The sequence below is a fragment of the Parus major genome, chromosome 7 (genome assembly GCF_001522545.3).
Source record: "Parus major isolate Abel chromosome 7, Parus_major1.1, whole genome shotgun sequence".
NCBI lineage: Eukaryota > Metazoa > Chordata > Aves > Passeriformes > Paridae > Parus > Parus major.
This window is the reverse complement of record NC_031776.1, coordinates 26,748,909-26,768,600: the sequence shown is the minus strand read 5'-3', so window position 1 is coordinate 26,768,600 and position 19,692 is coordinate 26,748,909. Positions and strand designations below refer to the sequence as shown.

The window sequence follows — 19,692 nt, the reverse complement described above, 5'->3', positions numbered from 1 at the left end:
GATACAAAGTCTGGTTGAAATGGAAAATCAATTCTCCCATGAGTTCAACACTTCTCCCATACTCTATTCTCTCTCACCCTTTTTGATAGAAATGGCGCTTGGACACCGTGGTCTTCCTGGGCCCCATGCAGCACCTCCTGTGGGATCGGCTTCCAGGTCCGGCAGCGATCCTGCAGCAATCCCGCACCACGGTATGGGGGCAGAGTCTGTGTTGGACAGAGCAGGGAGGAAAGGTAAGGGTTGTCCATGGTGGTGTGTGTTCATTTCTGTGGCTGTAGTGTTGGCAGCTGGAAGTGGTGGCTGGGAAGGCAGATTGAGGCTGTTGGGCTCAATGCACGGAGCGGAAGCAGCCCCAGAGCCTGGGAGGGATGCGGCTGTTTATGTGCATGGACACTCTCTTTCAGTGAGCCTGTGAGCATCAGACACTTCAGAGCTGCCCTCATACCCAAGCAAGAGCCTTCAAACCTTTGCAAGTACTCCTGTCCACACAGAGGGCTGACCTCCTCCCTGAAGGGAGAAACTGCACCTGCTGTTGGCACTGTAGAGTTTATAGACACAGGCTCTCCATTCTGATCTGTCCCTGCAAGGGCAGCTGAGTATGTGCAGCTTTCACTGCCAGTTGCACCATTCCCAAGTCTCTATTACTTGTGCTGATGCTCCTAAAGCAGTTCAAGGCAAAACTCACAGATTCAGCCTTGAATGTTTGCAGGGCACGGTATCAGAAAAACATCTTTTTTTCCTCTCTAAACTATGAAAAATTCACACAAAATTACTAAAACCCAGTACTTTCTGAACCTACAGAGCCATCTGCACTATAACGCTTCTTCAAGCTTGGCCCCTTATGAAATACATGCTTCAAGGCATCCCAACTTCTTTCCAGGCCTGACATTTCATTAAAGGCCACTTCTACTTGGCAATAGGCTGTTGCTTGTCCCTTGAGTGGTCACTAAGATGTATGTCTCTGCATTTCTCAGAATAAAAAGAGAAATTCATTTAACTTCCATGTTTCAAGACATTTTAATGTTTGGTTTGATTTGTGTCCATTCACAATGGTCCTTTTTGGGTTTAAAGATTACCTCTGAGTCAGTTGCATTTCTGTCTGATTAAATTTGAGAACAATATTGTTTAAAAAGCTGAAAAAAATTACAGTTACTTTTGACACAAAACATGAAACAGCATTCGCTTAGGGCCTGCTTTTAGATATATATAGGATATAGGATCCAGTTGCAAACTCCAGCTTGTTAGGGTCAGGGCAGCAGTAAAAGCCAGATTTTGTGAAGAGAAGATTGTCAGGTGTTTAGCATCTGCCACTTGTGACTGATCACTCTCACCATTCAGCCCATTCAGAATATTTACTATCCACTCTCTCTTTGTGACATTTCCGCTTCAGTTTGTGGGCTCTTTCGTGGACTCGGTCTTTGTAGAAAAGTTTTGAGAAGAGCCCTTAAGAAAACTTACCTTGACCATTTACTCAAACCATCTCGCCCTCACTGAGCTCAGCCTGATTAACCACTCCCATTTGGTACAAAGGCTACATTTCTCTCCATGTGCAGGGATATTGCTAATCTGACATTGTGCCAGCCTCTGCTGGCTCTCTGTGCATGCATCAGTTGCACCCAACTGCACTGTGCAGTCTTGCATCTCACACCGTTTCGTCCCTCAGATGTGCTGACAGGGAGTTTTTTGAGCAATGCATTCTCTTTTTTCAGATTCTGTAATGAAAACAGTCCATGTCCATTACCGATTTTTTGGTCTTCGTGGGGACCTTGGAATAAATGTAGCGTGAATTGTGGTGGAGGGATTCATTCAAGACAGAGGTCCTGTGAAAATGGAAACACATGTCCAGGCTGTGCTGTGGTATGTATTATTCACTGATACTGCATGAGGGGCACCTATTGACAGTAGCATCGAGGAATGGGGTATTTAGCTTCTCTCTCCATTGTGGTTTTATTTCTCAAGCAAGAAGAAAATGCTGTCCTCAGTTTTTGGTGCAGAGGATGCTGAAATGAACTTGGAAACAGAGGGGAAAGATTTAGGGCAGATTTAGGGTAGCAGACTGGTGTACAGAGAAATGTATTGCAGTGTCATACCTGTAACAGGTAACATGTAACACGTAAACAACAGGTCCCAACACCCCATTTGCCCTCTTTACTTTCCCTTTTCTGTTCCAGCAGCGGTTTCATGCAACTGTCTTAATTGGTTTTGTGGGGTTTCATTTCAGTGTGAGCAGACTTGGTCTGGAACCTCCCATTTCTTCACAAGCTGTTTGGCATTTACACTAGACTCATGAAGTCCTGAAGCATTACATTTCTTCCCCTCTGCCAGAAAGGAGTTGTTTATTTAGTTATTTTAAATCAAGAACACAAATGTTTGTCATTGGAATTCCTCCCATTAGTGATGAGAATTGCAAAACCCTCAAATCCCCCCATTCCCAGCCAGCCAGAATGTTATCTGTGCTCAATGGCTGCTCTAGACCAAGGATGACAAATGGTTCATAACCTTAATTAGAGAGTTTGAAAGGCCAACCAAACAAAAATAATTGTAAGAAGATCTACTCTAAACCCATATTAAAAATAAAATTATAAACTTTCAAGGAATAAACCTTACTGATATTTTGTCCTCTTGAGGCTCCTCTAGGCTGACCTGAAAACAGCATCTCAGGGTCAGAGCAGAAAACTTGTTTGCTGTTATTACTGTCTATTGCCTGAATTATTTTCCTGCCCATAATGAACCAAGACGTCGAAGCTCCACAGGACTTTGAGTCAGCAAAGAAACACAAACCTAAGGGAGACATAAAAATAGCAAGCACAGTTTACCCTTGAGGTCCACCTATGCACCACCGCTGCCTCCACACTCACATTTTTTGCCGTGCCCAGCATTGACTTGTTCCTGTGAGGTCAGATAAGGTGGGTGGGGATTGTTTGAGATCCAGAGAGAACACCCTTATTTTCTGGAGTGTAAATAAGCCTCTGCCAGTTAGGCTGCTGCTGTTTAATGAGTAAGGATGGAGTGGTTTTCCTTCTTGCCAGGAATATAAGACCTGCAACCCGGAGAGCTGCCCAGAGGTGCGCAGGAACACACCCTGGACCCCATGGATGCCTGTGAACATCACCCAGAGCGGTGCCCGCCAGGAGCAGCGCTTCCGCTACACGTGCCGGGCCCAGCTGCCAGACCCCCACGAGCTGCAGTTTGGGAGGAAGAAAACTGAGAGTCGGTTCTGCCCCAATGATGGCTCCGCAGTGTGTGACACTGACTGTACGTCCTGCCAGCTCTGAGGGACCATGGGGCAGGCCTAGGTGTGGTGGTGCAAGGGGGATGCTCTTGGAACAGAAGCCCTTGACTGTGTCTTCAGTAGTGTCAACATGTACGACTGGTGTCACTGCAGAGTGGCAGGGATGGGGAGAGCCCTGTGACACGTATATAGAGTCATGAGTTCTTTGCTTATGGCAGTGTATAGATTTGTTCTTGCTCCTGCTAGGCTGCCCTAAAGACAACAGGCGAGTAATGAGGGTGTAAAGAAGAGCTGTTCTAAGGACAGTGTGTCTTTTCTTTTTCCCTGGAGCTCTCCTTGTGCACTGTCTCTCAGATTGTTCCATGCAGGACTGCTGTGATGCAAGGCAGCATCTTGAGGGCACAGCCTGGATTGCCACAATTTGCTGCCCAGGGAGGTCATTTATCAAGGTTACCAGCAGACTCAATTGTATGGGTACAAATTTATTTTTCTGTCGAGCTTAGCTGTAGCTTTGGGGGAAAAAAACTCTTGCCAAGGACTTTCAACAGGAACTATTCTACAGGGCATATAGATCCTGATTTTGTTCATGAGCTGAACCCCTTTTTAAAAGCCCAACAAATGATTAGCTTGTGATCTTATGGTGTCTTGTTTGTTTTCCTTGAAGCTCTTGTTGATGACCTCCTCAAGACTGGTAAGACCTCTGCACGGATTATCAATGGGGGCTGGTCCTTTTGGGGGGCCTGGTCTTCCTGCTCCAGGGACTGTGAGCTGGGCTTTAGGATCAGGAAGAGAACATGCACAAACCCTGAACCTAAAAATGGTGGCTTGCCCTGTGTGGGGTCAGCGATGGAGTACCAAGACTGCAATCCTCACCCCTGCCCAGGTAACCATGATCATCTTCCTGCATAAAATTCAGAAGTGTTTTAATTCAGAGGTGTTTTCCCAAATCTTAATGGTAGAGCAACAACAACAGCAACAACCACAAAATCAGTATTTCTAAGCAGCCTTTTTTTTTTATTATTTTTAAAATTGGGGGATTTTTCATTATGTTTTTTAAAGCTATTGTAATGATCCACATATGTTATCTGTAGTGCTTAGGTTTCACCTCGGCTCAGAGGGTAATACAGCCACATCCTCTAGAGGAAGTAGTACGGTGGCTTGTAGCAATCCTTTGTTTCAGGAAGGTTTGATGCTCCATCCAGTGGAGGGCATCATGGTGCATCTGCTCTGTGATGAGGAGGCAGGCTTAATAAATGTGGCTTAATACTGTATAGAGATGCTTGATGTGGCGGTTCTTCTTGTGAACACTTGTTTCTTCCCCCTCTCCTGCTTACGTATTGTTCTTGCGATGGGCATCTACTCTTGACATCAGTTACCATTTCCTGCACAGCCAGCAGGGAGTATTCTTGCCTGGTTTCCTGGTTTTCAAGTTTGTCCTCATGTTTATGTTGCACCCCTGGTCCAGAATAGTAGTAATAGACCATTGACTACTGTATTCTCTCTCACTTATCTTTCTCCTTGCTCTGTAATAACTGGCTAAAGTAAATTTAAGTGATCTTACACAAATTACCTTGCCTCTTTGCAGTTCCAGCAATTATCTACCTCTGGCAATACAGTTTGTGGGCTATACTTGAAAATGCTCTATTATAGTAGTACTATTATGATTCCAAAACTCAGTACAAAGATAAAATTCAAATGCAGATATGATCAGAATGTGCAGCAAGAGCATAGCAGGAGTGTCAAATATTGCACTCTATGGCCTATAAAAAGGAAATAACTCTAGCACTATAAAGGCAGCTATTAGTACTATTTTGGAAGCTCTCAGTGGCTTTTCACTAATGTCTGTGCCCTTTTTCTGTGCTGTTTTCTTCCCTCAGACACTCTGATGTTTTACAATCTGTTCTGAGTGCATGATTACTATTTCTCTGTGTCTCCCTCCTTCCCTGCCTCACTCAATGTGTATACACAAATCCTGGGTTTATTTTGCTCTAAGTCATCAGGTTATTATCTTTTGAATTAATGGCATGTGGACCTGCAAACCAGGCAGTTTAAGGGGTGGGGGTGGGGGATTCAGGGATCTTAAGTCCCTCCCTAGTTTTATTATTAACCTCTTACAGGGTTATGCTTTAGATCATAGAGTGGTTTTGGTTGGAAGGGACCTTTAAAGGTCACCTAGCCCAATGTCCCTGAAATGAGCAGGGTCAATAAATAACGTCCCTGAGTTTCTGTTTCCTGAACACTGGAACTAGAGGACTTGGGCCTTCCACAGAAAGGTGCCATGTAGGTTCCACTTCAGTGCTACAGCACTTTTTTCCCAATTAAATCTGCTGTTGCTATGAAGTTTCAGGAAACAACATAGTAATCGTTGCAGTAGTATTAGTAATAATAATAATAATAATAATGATAATAGTAAAAATAATAGCAGCAAGGCTGTTTTATAAAAAGTAAAGGAATAGAATGGAGTAGAATATTTCAGTGAACATTAATGATTATAACAAAGAATAGTTTCTGGTTTTGGCACTTTATGATGCAGTCTTCTTCTGCATAGATTTCATTCTGCATCCATAGAGTAAAGTAGATTTGTACACTCTCTTGATGTGAAGTTCTTGTTGTCAGGCCCAAATGCCCTGGGGTGCAGGAAACTGCTTGCTAGTGTGAGCAGGGTGGATGTTCAAGGTGAGACACTGGGGCTCTCCAACTTTGTCCCAGTGAGAGGAGTAACCAATGGCCTCTACCTGTCTGTGCTTGCTTTTCAATGTCCTCCAGTGAAAGGCTCGTGGTCTTGCTGGACTCCCTGGTCTCACTGCTCAGCCACCTGTGGGGGTGGGCACTATCAGCGCACGCGGACCTGCACCAACCCGGCTCCGTCCAGCGGGGAGGACATCTGCATCGGGCTGCACACCGAGGAGGCCCTCTGCAACACACACCCCTGCCAAGGTAGCCGCTTCTCATCCCCGCTCCAGCTGCCTTCCATGCTGCTGGGAGCAAGGTGCAGCTGCAAAATGTTTAAAAAACAAATCAGAAACACCACCAGTTAAAGGTTTTTTGGTCATTTATTTAATGTCTGTTGAGCCAAGGGATAAAGAGACATCCCAGTGTTAACTGCAGTGCAGAGTTCTTTCTCTTTTCCTGTTCACTGGCCCTTGCTCTGGCATCCTGGTGCTGGTCAAGCAAAATTTTGCTAATGGTTGATCCCTTTCAAGTAACTGAAAAAACAGGAGCTCAATTCTTCAATGTGGAAGTTGATCTGACAAACAAAAGGAATCATGAGGCAGCAAACTGTACAGTTGCTGAAGGGACAGTCCTTCCTTTTTGTTTACAGAAAACAGATCAGCATGAAAACAACTCAGAGGATGGGGTTTAGATCTGTGCTGGTTTTGAACTGCCATTGTTTATTTCTGATCCAGTGCAGGGTGACTCCTGCCCTTACGAACCTCAGCAAAACTCTGTGCATGCTCTGATTTGTGCTGGCTGCTTGAGGTATCCCTGGGAGGCCAGATCAAGAGCTTGGAGGTCCTGGTGCAACTTAGCCCCACCTTGCTCCTTGTAGGTCTTTAACCAGAGAGCTGATATAGGAGCCTTTAAGACAATTTTGTTCTGTGCAGTGTCCACCAAGGGTTGGTTTAGTCCATATTAAGAGAACTACAACCTGACAAGCAGGGTATAATGCTTGAACTGAGAAAATTAAATCTACTAAGGACCCATAGAATAGATGTGTGAGAGAGGCCCAGGCCACGATCTAGGATCCTTCAGCATGGGAGAAATCTGGTATCTACAAAGCAGCCTTTTCCTTCTTGGTAATGCCATGTGTGTGTTTTCCTGACCCTGGATTTCAGGTGGCTGGTCAGAGTGGTCAGAGTGGAGCCTGTGCAATGAAGAGGGCATCCAGTACCGCAGCCGCTACTGCGAGGTGCACAGCCCAGACTCTTCCCAGTGCGTCGGAAACAGCACTCAGTACCAGGACTGCCTGTACAATGAAATTCCTGGTATGTACTGTGCCATCCAGGAGGACAGGGTGGGCCAGTTCGGGAGAGCAGCTTGTGCTGGACTGTCAAACTAGGCTGAGATTTTCTCTATTATAAATTGGGCTTGGATGCTTCTAGAAAAACAAGGAAATAGACAAACATTATAAATTCCCTTGTGGCAGGCACAGGGTAAATGGCTTTCCCTTAAGCAGCTTAGCATTTCTTTTAAACAGAATTACCTTGATCCGTAACAAATAACTAGTATTGCTTCACCTGAATTGAAGCTTTTAAACTTGTATAGCTTGTATTAGGCTGGGTTATAACAATTGTCTCTGTTCTCAGTATGCATATGGGCAACAGAAGGTTGTTGATTTCAGGTATCCAAACAGCATCCCAAAAGAGCAAAGAATTAAGGTGAGGCAGATGCAGAAAACTGGGGTGTGAAGGTGGGAGATTAATCCGGGGTCTAACAGAGCAGCACTGTTGATGGACAGATGGTCATCAGCATATTCCACCCTGTGGAATTTCTGGAAATTGAATCTCTCAGGCAAATATCTGATATGGGTATAGACTGAATAATGCCTTTCCACATGCTCTTTTTTGGATTACAGTGCACTGACTTAAAAATCTGAGATCTCTAGGCAATGGTATTCTTTTTCATGGTTTTCTTAGCTACCATATTTTTTCTAAATGGAAGAAGCTAAAGAGTGATCAGGTATCAGTACTGGAATTATAAGATCTTTGGAGAGGTTTCATTGCATGTGTTTCAAACCATGAGCTTATAATTCAATTTAGAGAGATTCTCAGCTTGCTGCAGAACATATGAGCACCTTCTTGTGTCTGGAGCACAGAGGATTTAATTACTTGAAGAAGTCAAGGGATGGCAGAATGACAGCTTTCTCCAATCTTCTTTTCTTTGTTTAGTGATCCTTCCAGCCTCCAGCATCGATGAGAGCACGAACTGTGGAGGTAGGTTACCACTAACTATATATCTTATTTTTATCTTAACCTGACTTCTTTTCTCCCTGTGTAGTATCAAGCAAGCCATTAATCTATACAGCTCATATCCCACTGATAGCCTTAATTCCACTGGAGTCTTGCTGTCTGAGTCAGACTAGAGGAATGTATCGCATGTCCACTTGTCAGTTCCAAGATTTTTATTTATTTGGACATTTGGATTGGCCACTGAGGGTCATTAATTACCAGAGAGCAATTGCTTGTGTCTCTCTACCTCCAGGGTACATGGTTCAGGTGGAAGAAAGGGTTATTCCCCATTGACCACTGTAAGCCTCCAGCTGTTTGGAGACAGGTGTTTTTAAATAACCTATAAAGATTTCAGTGAACAGGGTCTCTTAGACAGATCCTTTGCTGATATAGGATGAGATTAAAGGTTTATACTTGTCCTCCAAGCACTTCGTTTCATTCAAGTTCTCCTCTCTCACAGAAACTGTGTCTACTTTCTGCATGTAACTTGGAAAGATCCAGTCATTAGTGTCACTTTTCCACAGCCCTGGGAGCCTCTATGATAAAAATGCAGACTGAAGAAAATGGCAGGTTCCTTTAACGTTTTAAAATGCTAGTTTCACACTAATGGCCATGCCAATTCCTGCTAGCGTCACATCCCTGATTTCCTGAAATCTAGATGATCTTCAGGCTGCCAAAATCTCTTCTCCCTGTAGAGATCATGGCAAAAACAGGCATGCCACCTGTGGCATGGAAATGTGGCTTCTCAGTTTGCAACTGAGGGCAATCAATGGAATTAAGATTTCAGTCCCTGCAATGTAACATTTGGCTTCCTGCGTCACTCCTCCCTCAGAGGGTGCAATGGTTCTGCTTTGATTTCAGGACCCCTTGCTATAGCTTGCACTCTGCTGTTATGCACTGTACCCATATTTTCTTCTTTTTCCACCACCACTATTATTTTCTGTTGCTATCTACATTTTGCCATAGCTAATATTATTTATTAATGTAGTGTTCTACAATATTTGGCAAAGAAGCCAATCAATAGAAATTCTGTTGATGCATCTCAGAAAATCTATATTTTCAAAGTGATGAACCAGAAAGCTTCCCCCTGGGGACTCACATGCTGCAAACAAAATAACATTATTTTTTTCCCCCTAAGATACAGCCAAAATTCATTTGAAAAATCAGATGAGTGTTTCAAAGATGAGAGTGAAATAGAAGATAGCTTTATGTTGTGACTTGCAAATGTGGCAGTGAAATGAAACATTCATTGCAATATAAGCAAAGCTGGGCAGGAGGAGAATGTGGCAGCGTGTCATGTGGCTTTACTGAACACAGTTGCATATTCCATGTTTTAGGTCTCATGAGTGACGCAAAACAGGCAAAGGTTTTTAGAAAGGAAATTTATTTTTGAAAAAGTCTTGTGACATTTAGTAGGAAAATATAATATTTCTGCTGGGTTTTTTGGACCATCATCCAAAACAATAGAAAATGGTAATCTTGCAATGGAATTTAATAATGTGGTTTGAAAAATAAATGTAGCTCATCAGTCTAATAAATTCTATAAGTTCTATACTGTAATTATTATTGAAGTGCACTACTTTGCTGTAGAACTCTATTGGTTTTGTTCTTTTTTAAATGAGGAGGATATTTCTTAACTAAAGATTAGATGAGAGCCATTGAGTAATGGGCAGAATCTGCTATTTGAAAAGCATATCACTTAAAATGTAAGATGGCACCAAAAAACTGCACACCGTGATCAGACTAAAAATGAGCTTCATTTAAAGCCACTCTCTGAGTAGCCCCATTTCTCTGCACACAGTCAAGTCAACACAGCAGTCTGTCCAAATGAATTGGCTTTTTAAGTATTATGGGAATTTTACCGCTGCAGTCGCCACTGAGGCAATGTGACTGACCCCTGGGACAGCTGCCCTGGGGCCAGCAGTCAGGGGGTCCCCTCAGGCTCTAGGGCCTCTGTCATTCCTGTTTGAAAGATGACAGAGCAAAGGCAGAGGAAAGGCAAAAGCATTTGGAGCCAAATAGCTGATTCTTTCCTGTATAGTCCCCCCTGCACATAGCAAAATACAATAGGGTCATAAAGTTCTGCCATCCCATAATGCCTCTGGTTGCTTTGATAACCCTGAAGCTCTGACAGTCGCCACTGTCGGTTCTGTTGTCAGTGGAGATCTGGTGGTGGACTCAGTGAGGTGAGGGAGGAATGAGGAGCACAGTTTGTCTTTCCTCACCAGTCAGAGCTGTGAGTTAGGTACTTCCCGGTGTGTGTGCCCAGTGAGCCCAGCTACAGCTCCTTCCAGAGGTCAGTGCTGGCCTTGAAGGGTGCTGTTGCAATCCCACATGGAGAGATCTCTGCAGGAGGCTTTTATAGTCCAAGAGCTTTTCTGTCTGAAGTATTTGCACTGTAGCTACCCCGCCGGCACCTGCCTGCAAATGATTTCCTATCTCTGCAATTTGTGCAGAAAGCCAACAAAGAAGTGTTTTTCAAGCACTGCTACCCTTTCCTTTGTCCACTTTATCTTTCCCCTTCTCCATAGAACCCCTATTTCACTGTTAGCAGTACAAATACACCTCAGAGGTAGTGCAGACATGACCAAGGCTATGCCATCCCATGAATAAGCAAGAATGCTGAACACACTTGGATTACAAGGAGGATGAATGTGTATCTCCCCCACCCCACACACAATCCCATAGGCATTTTGGGCAGCTGACAAAAAAGGGCTTTTCCCTCCCTTCCTTCCCCTTCAGAGAAACACTGAGCATTTTTATCCCCTTATTTCCATGACACGCACATGCTTTGGAATCCATTAATGTGCATTGTTTGTATGGCTCATTTCTTTAGCTGTCAGCTTAACATAATGTTTAGTTTCAATATCAATAGAGGGGAGAGAGGAGAGACAGGGAGGGAGCTTTGAGAAAACAATGCATGAACCTGTTAAACTGCACAAGGCAGAGCTGCAGTGGGGAGACCGATTTGCAGGGAGATTATGTCAGTTTATGTTAGAACGTAAGACTCTGGCTTCAACAGCTTATTAATGTTGATCCCGAGATGTCACTGCTCTGATTTGCACCTGTGGTCTTGTCAGAGGAAGGAAAAGGGCTGTTCCTTAAAAATAGCATCTCTTGTCATTTCCCTTGCAGGTTTTAGTCTCATCCATCTGATTGCCACTGGGGTGTCCTGTTTCTTCGGCTCCAGCCTGTTAACATTTGTGATTTACGTGTACTGCCAGCGCTGCCAGAGGCAGTCCCAGGAGTCCACTGTTATCCACCCAACCACTCCCAACCATCTCCATTACAAGGGCAACACAACCCCCAAGAATGAGAAGTACACCCCTATGGAGTTCAAGGTAGGGTACTTGAGGAGAAATACCACAAACAGCTTGATACTGCCTAAATAAATTCTGTATTCATGTCATGGCTGGAACTGGGTAGGTCTGTGTTTCTGTGCCCAGCTGATGGCATTATACATGGGGTTGAAAGGGCATTTAGCTGTGCTGTCACAAAGGGGTTAAAAAGCCTCATTACTGCAGTGGGATTTTGTTCTGTTTCACAGTCCTGATGAATGCCAGTCTGGCAAGTACATACCAAGATACTCCAGCCCATTCTGACTATTGAATGTATACAAATTGTCCTCTAAAAAAATCAGTAAGAGCTCAGTTCAGTGCATTGTTAGTGCGTGGTAAGAGGAAATGGAGGGGAGGAAGAATAAAAATGGAAACTTCATTGCACAAATAGCTGGGAAAATGTGCATTGGTAGGATGAGATTTTGGAAATTCTTTGGTAACTGCCAAATTGGAGTGAATGAGAAAAGCAGAGAAGCAGCGAGGGTTCTGCCCCCCTCTATCAGTACTGGACAGAACTTACCCCAGGCAGCTGTGTAGAATTCAGTGACTGAGTAGGGAGCTGAAACCTTAGGAGATGAGTGCTGAAGTGGTGTGTGTTGTTGGCATGTCGCTTGTTAAAGTGAGCCTTGCCCGTTATCAGAGCAGACAGGACCCAGGGTGCTGCAGACAATACCCTGGGACAGCAGCACTTCATTGGATTCCAGCATCAGTCTCCTGGTGAAGCGTGGGATCAGAGTAGAGAGCAGTGGTATGGGTGGAGGGCCTTCATGTCACCAGAGGAGAACAGCCTGCCTAGGGTCAATTGAACAGTGTGGAGCATTATTTGGGACATGAACACAAGCCAGAAGGAAGCCCTGCAGCTGCTTGTCCCTTCATACAGCTACGTGCTGTTGACATTTTGTTTATCTGCCTCTGCTGGTCTGGCCCAGCTTCTCACTGAGACCCAACAGTAAGATCAGTGGTGGGAGCGTTGCCACAGCCTAAACTCCTTGGATGTTGAGGACTCTTTCCATGTAGGAACTGCGTAATGCTGGGCCCAGGACGACTCCGATACATAGCTATGATTTGCAATGTGAATGCACATCAGAAATAAGAGCTTGTATCAAATAATTTGAGAAGGATCAGTGTTGTTTTGCTGTTCTAATGGAAAACAGTTTGAGCTCGAAAATAACTGACCAGTGCAGTAATAAGAAAGTGGTGGAATCCTTGTTGGGCATTGCAGCCTCTCAGAGGATCCTGCTGCCTCTAAATGCAGTCTCAAAAACACATTTGCTAGCAAGCTTAAGGCTACAGTTGCATACAGTTTAATAAAAGTTCAGCATCATAATGCAAGTCAGCATAGATTTGTGGAAAGTAAATCATGTCAAGCAAATTGGATTCCTCTTTTAAATTAAATAAATATTGATCTAAATAGGAGGGACGCAGCAGACATATCAGGATTTTCAGAGACTTTTAACAAAGTTTCATGGGATGTATTATTCTACACACTCTGCATATACAGGTTCAGTAATAAATTATTAAGACAGGTAAGGAACAGGGACTTGATCTTGGAAGCATCAAGCTTCCAAGTTATCCTTTCAGTTATGGGAGCTGCTGTGGCAAAGTCAATAGGAATACCTAGATTAAAAAGACTTGCAGGAATAAAGAAATGAACAAGAGTATTCCCTTGTTTCTTATATAGCAAACAATAAAGAAAAGAGATAAATTTATTTTTGTGGCCAAAAGCAGGTAGGTAGAGGGTTGGATTCATTTTAATATTTTCTTTATGATTTATACTGTGCTATCATGTTATCAGATAATGCTAAAATAGGCAGAATGGTTAAAATTTAGAAGGATGAGGTTGTTCATAGAACAATCTTGATCAATTGGGTAAATGGGTTATGAAATGCACTATGTCTATGTCAAGTGGTACAGTGAAGTAGAAGTAATAACAAAGCTAAGCAAAGTTTAAAATAGCAGCAGATTAGTTAATGTAGTGTCAGGAGGGAGTTGACCTCTTTGATAGATCCATCTCTGAATACTTGATCTAGTGTATAGTAACAGTGAGCAGCTGTTAGAGTCTTCTTTCGAGGGACATAAAGAGCTTAGGCATTAGATCAAGTTTTGAAAAGTCTGGTTTATTTAAAGGAAGGCATTAGCTAACTGAGACTGTATGACTTACGCTGGGGGGAGAAGGGACTTGGACACAAGGAGAGATAGACCAGATGGGGCTTATTTACAGAATGTCAGGAAGTGAAAGAGTTCAAGTGCATAAATCTGCAGTCATTGGACACACCAAAGCTAAATGTTTAGGAGCAAGGGGCTACTTGCTGAGAAGAACTCAAAGTCATACACTTCAGAGTGGTGAATGAGGCAAAGAGATTTACAGAAAGGGTAAAATCTATTTGTCAAGTGAAGCCTCCTTTGCTCCATTCCAGTTGAGTATTTCATTCTGCGCACCTTCTCTCTTGCCGCTCCTTTCCTAAGCTCTTGGCTGAAAATTTCTCATTTCATACTACAAATCTGCCACTCCTCAGTGTTTCCTTGAAGCATATAGCATTAATGAAGTAAAAGGAAAGGCTCTGTGTGCTGTGTGCTGTGTAATTACTTATGGAACTTGTTATTAGCCAGGTTTATATTTAGGAATAACTGACAGATTTTTTTAATGGTCAGGAGGGAGTTTTTCATGCCTTCAAGGAGCATGTCTGGTTTTATTGTGATGCCACACTGTGATGGAAATGATGGAGAAGCTAAAATTCACCTTCCTGAAAGGAGGGTTGGACTGAGCTTGGATATTGGCCTAACTGAACTGAAAATGTGTATGTGTGAAAGAAAGTGGAAACACCTGGTATTCCAGATTCTAAACCAAAATAGGTTTTTATTCAGCAGATACCTAGAAAACTACCCTCAGCTATTTTTAATGAAACCAAAAGAATAATTGTATGTTTGTATGTGAGTGTGTATCTGTGTGAAAGGGTTAATAAATCCACGATTAAGGAAATAGAGGGTGTATAAACTACTTTTCAGTAACAGAAAATGATAACACACAGTGACATGGTGGTAGCAGAAGGCTGGCCATATGCACAAGTCTATTATTTTCCATTCTTTGATAATAATAAGCCTTCTGCAACCATCTTTAGTTTGTTTTCATCTTGAAATATCTCTGCTCTACAACCAGCAGGTGAACACTGTAGAAAGTTTGGCAGTGTTACATTCAAATGTACAGCACTGAATGCAAACTCATAAATCAAGGTAAATTTTAAATGAAGGCAGATTTTAATGAAGGAAGTGCTAGCTGATATGAGCCTTGTTGGCCATTTCAGCACAGCAGTGCAGTAATGCAGATCAGATGTAAATACCATACCTAATGGTGACCTATTGATCACGTAGCTGATGCTAACTTGCATAGGCAGTGTTTTGCAGAAGCATGTTTTATTTTTGTTGGCTCCTTTTCCCTTCCTGTTCTGCTTTCTCAATAACAATGTGAGGTTTATTATTAGCTATTTTAGCCATGATGTCTTGAAAGATTTCATGCATATGCATTTACCAGCAACACGTTGATTTTGATTTGGTATTCACAGATCGTAGGGGAGAGACCTTTTGGGTCACCTAATAAGCAGTTCATGTTTCATTAATTGGTTGAAGTTCAAACAACACTCTGACAATATTGAAGACTGTGCAGAACAAAAGCATAATGAAATAAAAATTATCTGCTCTTCACGTTTTGGCATGACGGGTTACAGAACCACCTACAACCTTCCCAGTACTGCCACGCCGATTAGATAATAACTGACTATCAAAGCAGCAAGGAGATCCTCTTTTTAACATCTTGCTTCAGCTGCTCCGTGCCTTGTGTGAGTTACCAGAGCTGTGCTGATGGAAAGCCAGATGATCCTGCAGTAGAAGCAGGAGGATGTAGGGTCAAGATTGAGCCCTTGTGAATTAGGATCTCTTGGAACAGCCACACATGGAGAAAGGGTTTGGACTGAACTTCTTCCTATTGCTAAATCCTCTGCCAATAAAGACAGCCAACATTTTATTCTACGTGGGATTTGGACAAAGGCATCTGCATATTGGTCCAAATCCAAAATCCAATGGCCTTTGGATCAGGCCAGATGGGATCAGTGAGAAATATAAGTTTGCAGGATGGTTTTGATGATGATTCTGCAGATTTTCTTTGCAATTGTGCTGGACAGACCTCCCTCTGTCCTTCCTTCCTTCAACACAGCTTTAGTCATGAGTCATGCAGTAAAACTCTCTGTACTGATGCCTCAAATAAGCTGAGGAAGCACCTGAGCATTGCATCTTCTCTGGCATCAGCACTACTGTTGTAGGAACTAAGGGCCAAACACTGAAACAAAACAGTCATTTATGTCAAGGATTAAATTTATTGTGGGAAAAGATGAGGTGATAACTGAGTGAGATTGCAGGATATGGCAATGAAATAGGGAAACTAAGTGTTTGATGTATCGCTTGATATCTGAATTTTCTAGGACGTTAGAACAATACACATTAACTTCAGTAGAACTGTGAGTCCTGCACTTGCCTAAAATTATACAACAAATGTAGATGCAGTTACCAGAAAATGGGGGGAATGATCAGTAGATTACTTGGACTCTGTATAAATTAGAAGCAGCAATGAATATTTTCTAATGAAGTGAGAACAATGCTGTTGAGAAACAAATGACAGAGTGCAGAGCAGACACCCCCTGTGAAGGACTCCAGGCCCTGTGATCCACACTTCATTACTAATCCCAAATAATTCATGGCAATAAAATACTAACATGGAGAGCTGAGACACAGAAACCAATTCTGTCTTTACAAGATGAATCCTTCTGAATTAAACAGCAAGCTGGGTGCTCACTTTCAACCTTGCAAAAAATAGCAAAAAGATTAGTTCAGTTGGTTTGAGCGTGGTGCTAATAATGCCAAGGTTATTCTGTATGGGCCATTCTCTTGAGAGATGGACTGGATTATCCTTGTGGGTCCCTTCCAGTTCAAAATATTCTGTGATTTTATTCTGTGAAAAAGAAATAGAGCTTGCGGTATAGGAAAGTGAATCTCTGTATGGATTTTAAATGTCTCTCTCTTGGTGATGGTCATTTTCATTGCTGCTGAAAATCATACCTTTTTTTATAGAGGAGGCAGCCAGGGCTTTAAGTTAAAGCTATTTAAACTGCTGTCAAATGCCCTAGAGAAATGTTTGTCAAAGTCAGCCTTGGTCTCTGAGGATGTTTGCTTCTACATGGAAAACTTTGTGTTTCAGTGTCCTGCCACTTAATTTGATGTGTTGCTGCTTCAACTAAAATTGGCTAACCCATTTATTTTTGGTGATCACAGCACATATATTGATAGCACTGTGATATAAGCTTTTTTCTTTTCCCAGTGACCCTTTCACTGTGTGTCGTTCAAGCCCAAGGAAGTGGCTGTAAAGTTCACATATAAAGCAGTAGTTGATGATACCCAATGTTATCAAGAAGTTATCAACAGTCTCCCTAAAGTATTTGCTTTAGCTGCATGGTGTTAGCTGATGCAATCAGCTGGGGAAAAGAAAGTCATATGTATATGTATATATAGTAAATCAGATTGAAATATAAGTTCTGTTCCCAGTGAATTTCATGTTTAACAAAGGCTATTTCCCTTGAACAAAGTGGCATTTAAGAACATTAAGTGCTTGAATGGTAGAGTACGTATTTTTAGTACTTACCATGAGTATAGTATTATTTGAAATAGAATAGTAGGGGCAGGGGGTTGAATTGGCAAAGAAGCATTGTGCCCTTTCTTGTGTGATCCTGCAGTTGCAAATATCACTTCAGGGGACTCTTGATTTGCATAATGCCTACTATGAAGGGAAAGCAAGAGAGCTTACTGATGAGGAAAAAAGGATTAAGTGGTGTGTCTCAGTCAAAATCTGTTAGTGTCTTTTCTCCCTTTATATCACTGGCTCGAGTCAAATTGAGCAGTCAAGCATGCCTGGAGGTGTGGCTGTCCTGGGATGATTGTGCCCAGAGAGGGATGTGCCCCTCCTGGCACTGTCCCCACCCCGTGGCAGCAGGGGCTCAGCGGGTTGCTGTGTGTGACTCACAGATAGGCACTCGCATAGATAAAGTATTTAAGAGCAGGGGAGACTGCCAATTCAGATCTGAGTGTTACCTTGCTCCTGCTCCCTCTGGGATACTAAGCAGCTGCTCACAGCAGTCCCCCGATGGGAATTGAGTCTCTCCTCCATCTGCTTTTCATGCAAACCCTTGCTGCTTCACAGGGCTGTTGTTGCTCCCTATAGGGTGGGAATCCTCATTGTTCCCTTTTACCCACCATTTTTAAGAGTCTGACTTTTGGGATAACTTTATGTTTTTAAGCACGTTCCAAGTTTTGACACTGTAGGTAGATGCTTCATAGTAATCCTGTTGTGTTTTTCTCTTTATCGACTCAGCCTTCTCTGCTCCCTCTTTATAACCTCAGGCACACCTCCTCCACAGCCAGGTTAGGGATATGGTCCATGCTCTGCCTTCTCACAGGCTAGATCATCATGGATGCTCACATGAGCCTTTCTTTGCAGTTGTATTACTGCAGCTGTGATAATCTGTTTGTAGGCCGACAAGTTTTGGTTTGTTGTTAATTAGATCAATGAGTGTAGCTGGAAAATCTGGCACGTTTTTGAACATGTGAGCTGCTGTTTCAGAACTGAAGACAGACAGATGTGTTCTCAAGCTTATCTGATTTTTCCAGCTACACTAAGTGATCTAATGACTGATACTTTTTTCTTGCAATTTTCCCCTTTCCTAATTTCTCTGAGGTTGACATGTACATGCCTGCACCCACCTAGCTGTGCTGGAAGAATAATTAATTGAAGAACTACAGGAATGGGCATAACAAAATTTCACTGGACTTGCTGCTGCTTACTTACATGACTTCCCTCTACTGGTCAGAGGAGGAATATTTCAAATATACCCTTTCCTCATTTGCTAGAAGTTAATGGTTCTCCCTTGGTCCAGGTGCTTGGGGTGATTCTCTCCCCTTTGTCGCCTTGAAGCTCTGGCTAGAAGTGTTATGTATATTAGCTGAACCAGAAAATCCCTAGTGCCACCAAGATGTCCAGGAGGAATTAGTTATGTGTTTGCAGAAGACTTTAAAGGGAGCCATGGAAGAGGCAGGGAGATAGAGTAAATGGAGAGGGTTATTAGACAAACAATAAATACAGGAAACCTTTGTGCTACACTTGGAGATGAGCTGCCTTGCTATTCTTCTTGAACAATTCCACTTGCACTTAATGGATTCTTAAGTAGAGTTATAAAGAAATTGAGATATATGCATAAAAAATAAAGGTAGCTATGTCAGTATTCAGGACTAGAGCTCAGTTTCCAGAGTGTTTGGCAGCTCTGAGTGAGGACAGATGAAACTCCTGAGGTTTTTTTTTCTGGACCATGATCGTCCAGTCCTGAAGAGTCATTGAGAGCTCAGGACTGCTCAGGATGCACTGGCTGCTGCCACAGCATGGGCTACACAGGCTGAGGCAACACTACAACCACAGCCACTTTCCCTGGTGCATCATTTATGTATACATGAGAAGCCTGGCCTAGGGAAGGCAGGAGTAACTCTGCCTGCACTCCCATACAGCTGGGAGAATCCTCATTAAATCAGCTCTAATGTCCTGAGATTTGGCACAAAGCATGTGAATAAAGGAAAGAAGTGTAACTGTGGATGAAGGAATCTAGATGGACTATATCCCAGAGTCTCTGAGAACCAGCTAATGAACAATTCCAATTACCTTTATAAATATCATGGACCCTAGGCAAACCCCCAGTGCCATGAATAGCAAAGGTAATACAAAAGTGTTAGTGAGAAAGCAGGCCAATTTCTGCCCAGCTAATTGAGTCACTGTTAAGTTACAGAAGTCCAATGCACTAAAGTCACACAAGTAGCTCCAGTAAGTCTGTGTGGGAAATGTCAGTTGGATTTGGGGATAAGACAAAACATCTGTGAGCATACAGGCCCACAGTCGCTAGAGAACGCCTGGACCTTCCCCATTCAACCAAGCACATCAATGGGGTGTTAAATCCCATTCTGACTGTAAAATTTGGCAGTCAGGGCCACACTAGAGAGTGAAACCAGGAGAAACAAATGACTCTGCTGTGCTTTCAGTTACAGCAATGGAAAGTCATTGAAACAAATCTGTGTCAGTATTAATATGCAG

At 42.8% G+C, this 19,692-nt stretch overlaps 1 protein-coding gene across 3 annotated transcripts in view; it reads left to right on the top strand.

The window, feature by feature from the left end:
• Positions 1-19,692, top strand: part of SEMA5B (semaphorin 5B) — a 266,285-nt gene that overhangs the window by 233,633 nt on the left and 12,960 nt on the right. For 2 of the 3 annotated variants that reach the window (XM_015635333.3, XM_015635337.3), the window contains exons 15-22: positions 90-233; positions 1,710-1,857; positions 3,030-3,255; positions 3,897-4,115; positions 5,999-6,169; positions 7,069-7,218; positions 8,122-8,166; positions 11,317-11,522. In XM_015635333.3, the coding sequence (XP_015490819.1) occupies positions 90-233; positions 1,710-1,857; positions 3,030-3,255; positions 3,897-4,115; positions 5,999-6,169; positions 7,069-7,218; positions 8,122-8,166; positions 11,317-11,522 (1,309 nt within the window). The other variant, XM_015635338.3, reaches the window with a different exon arrangement.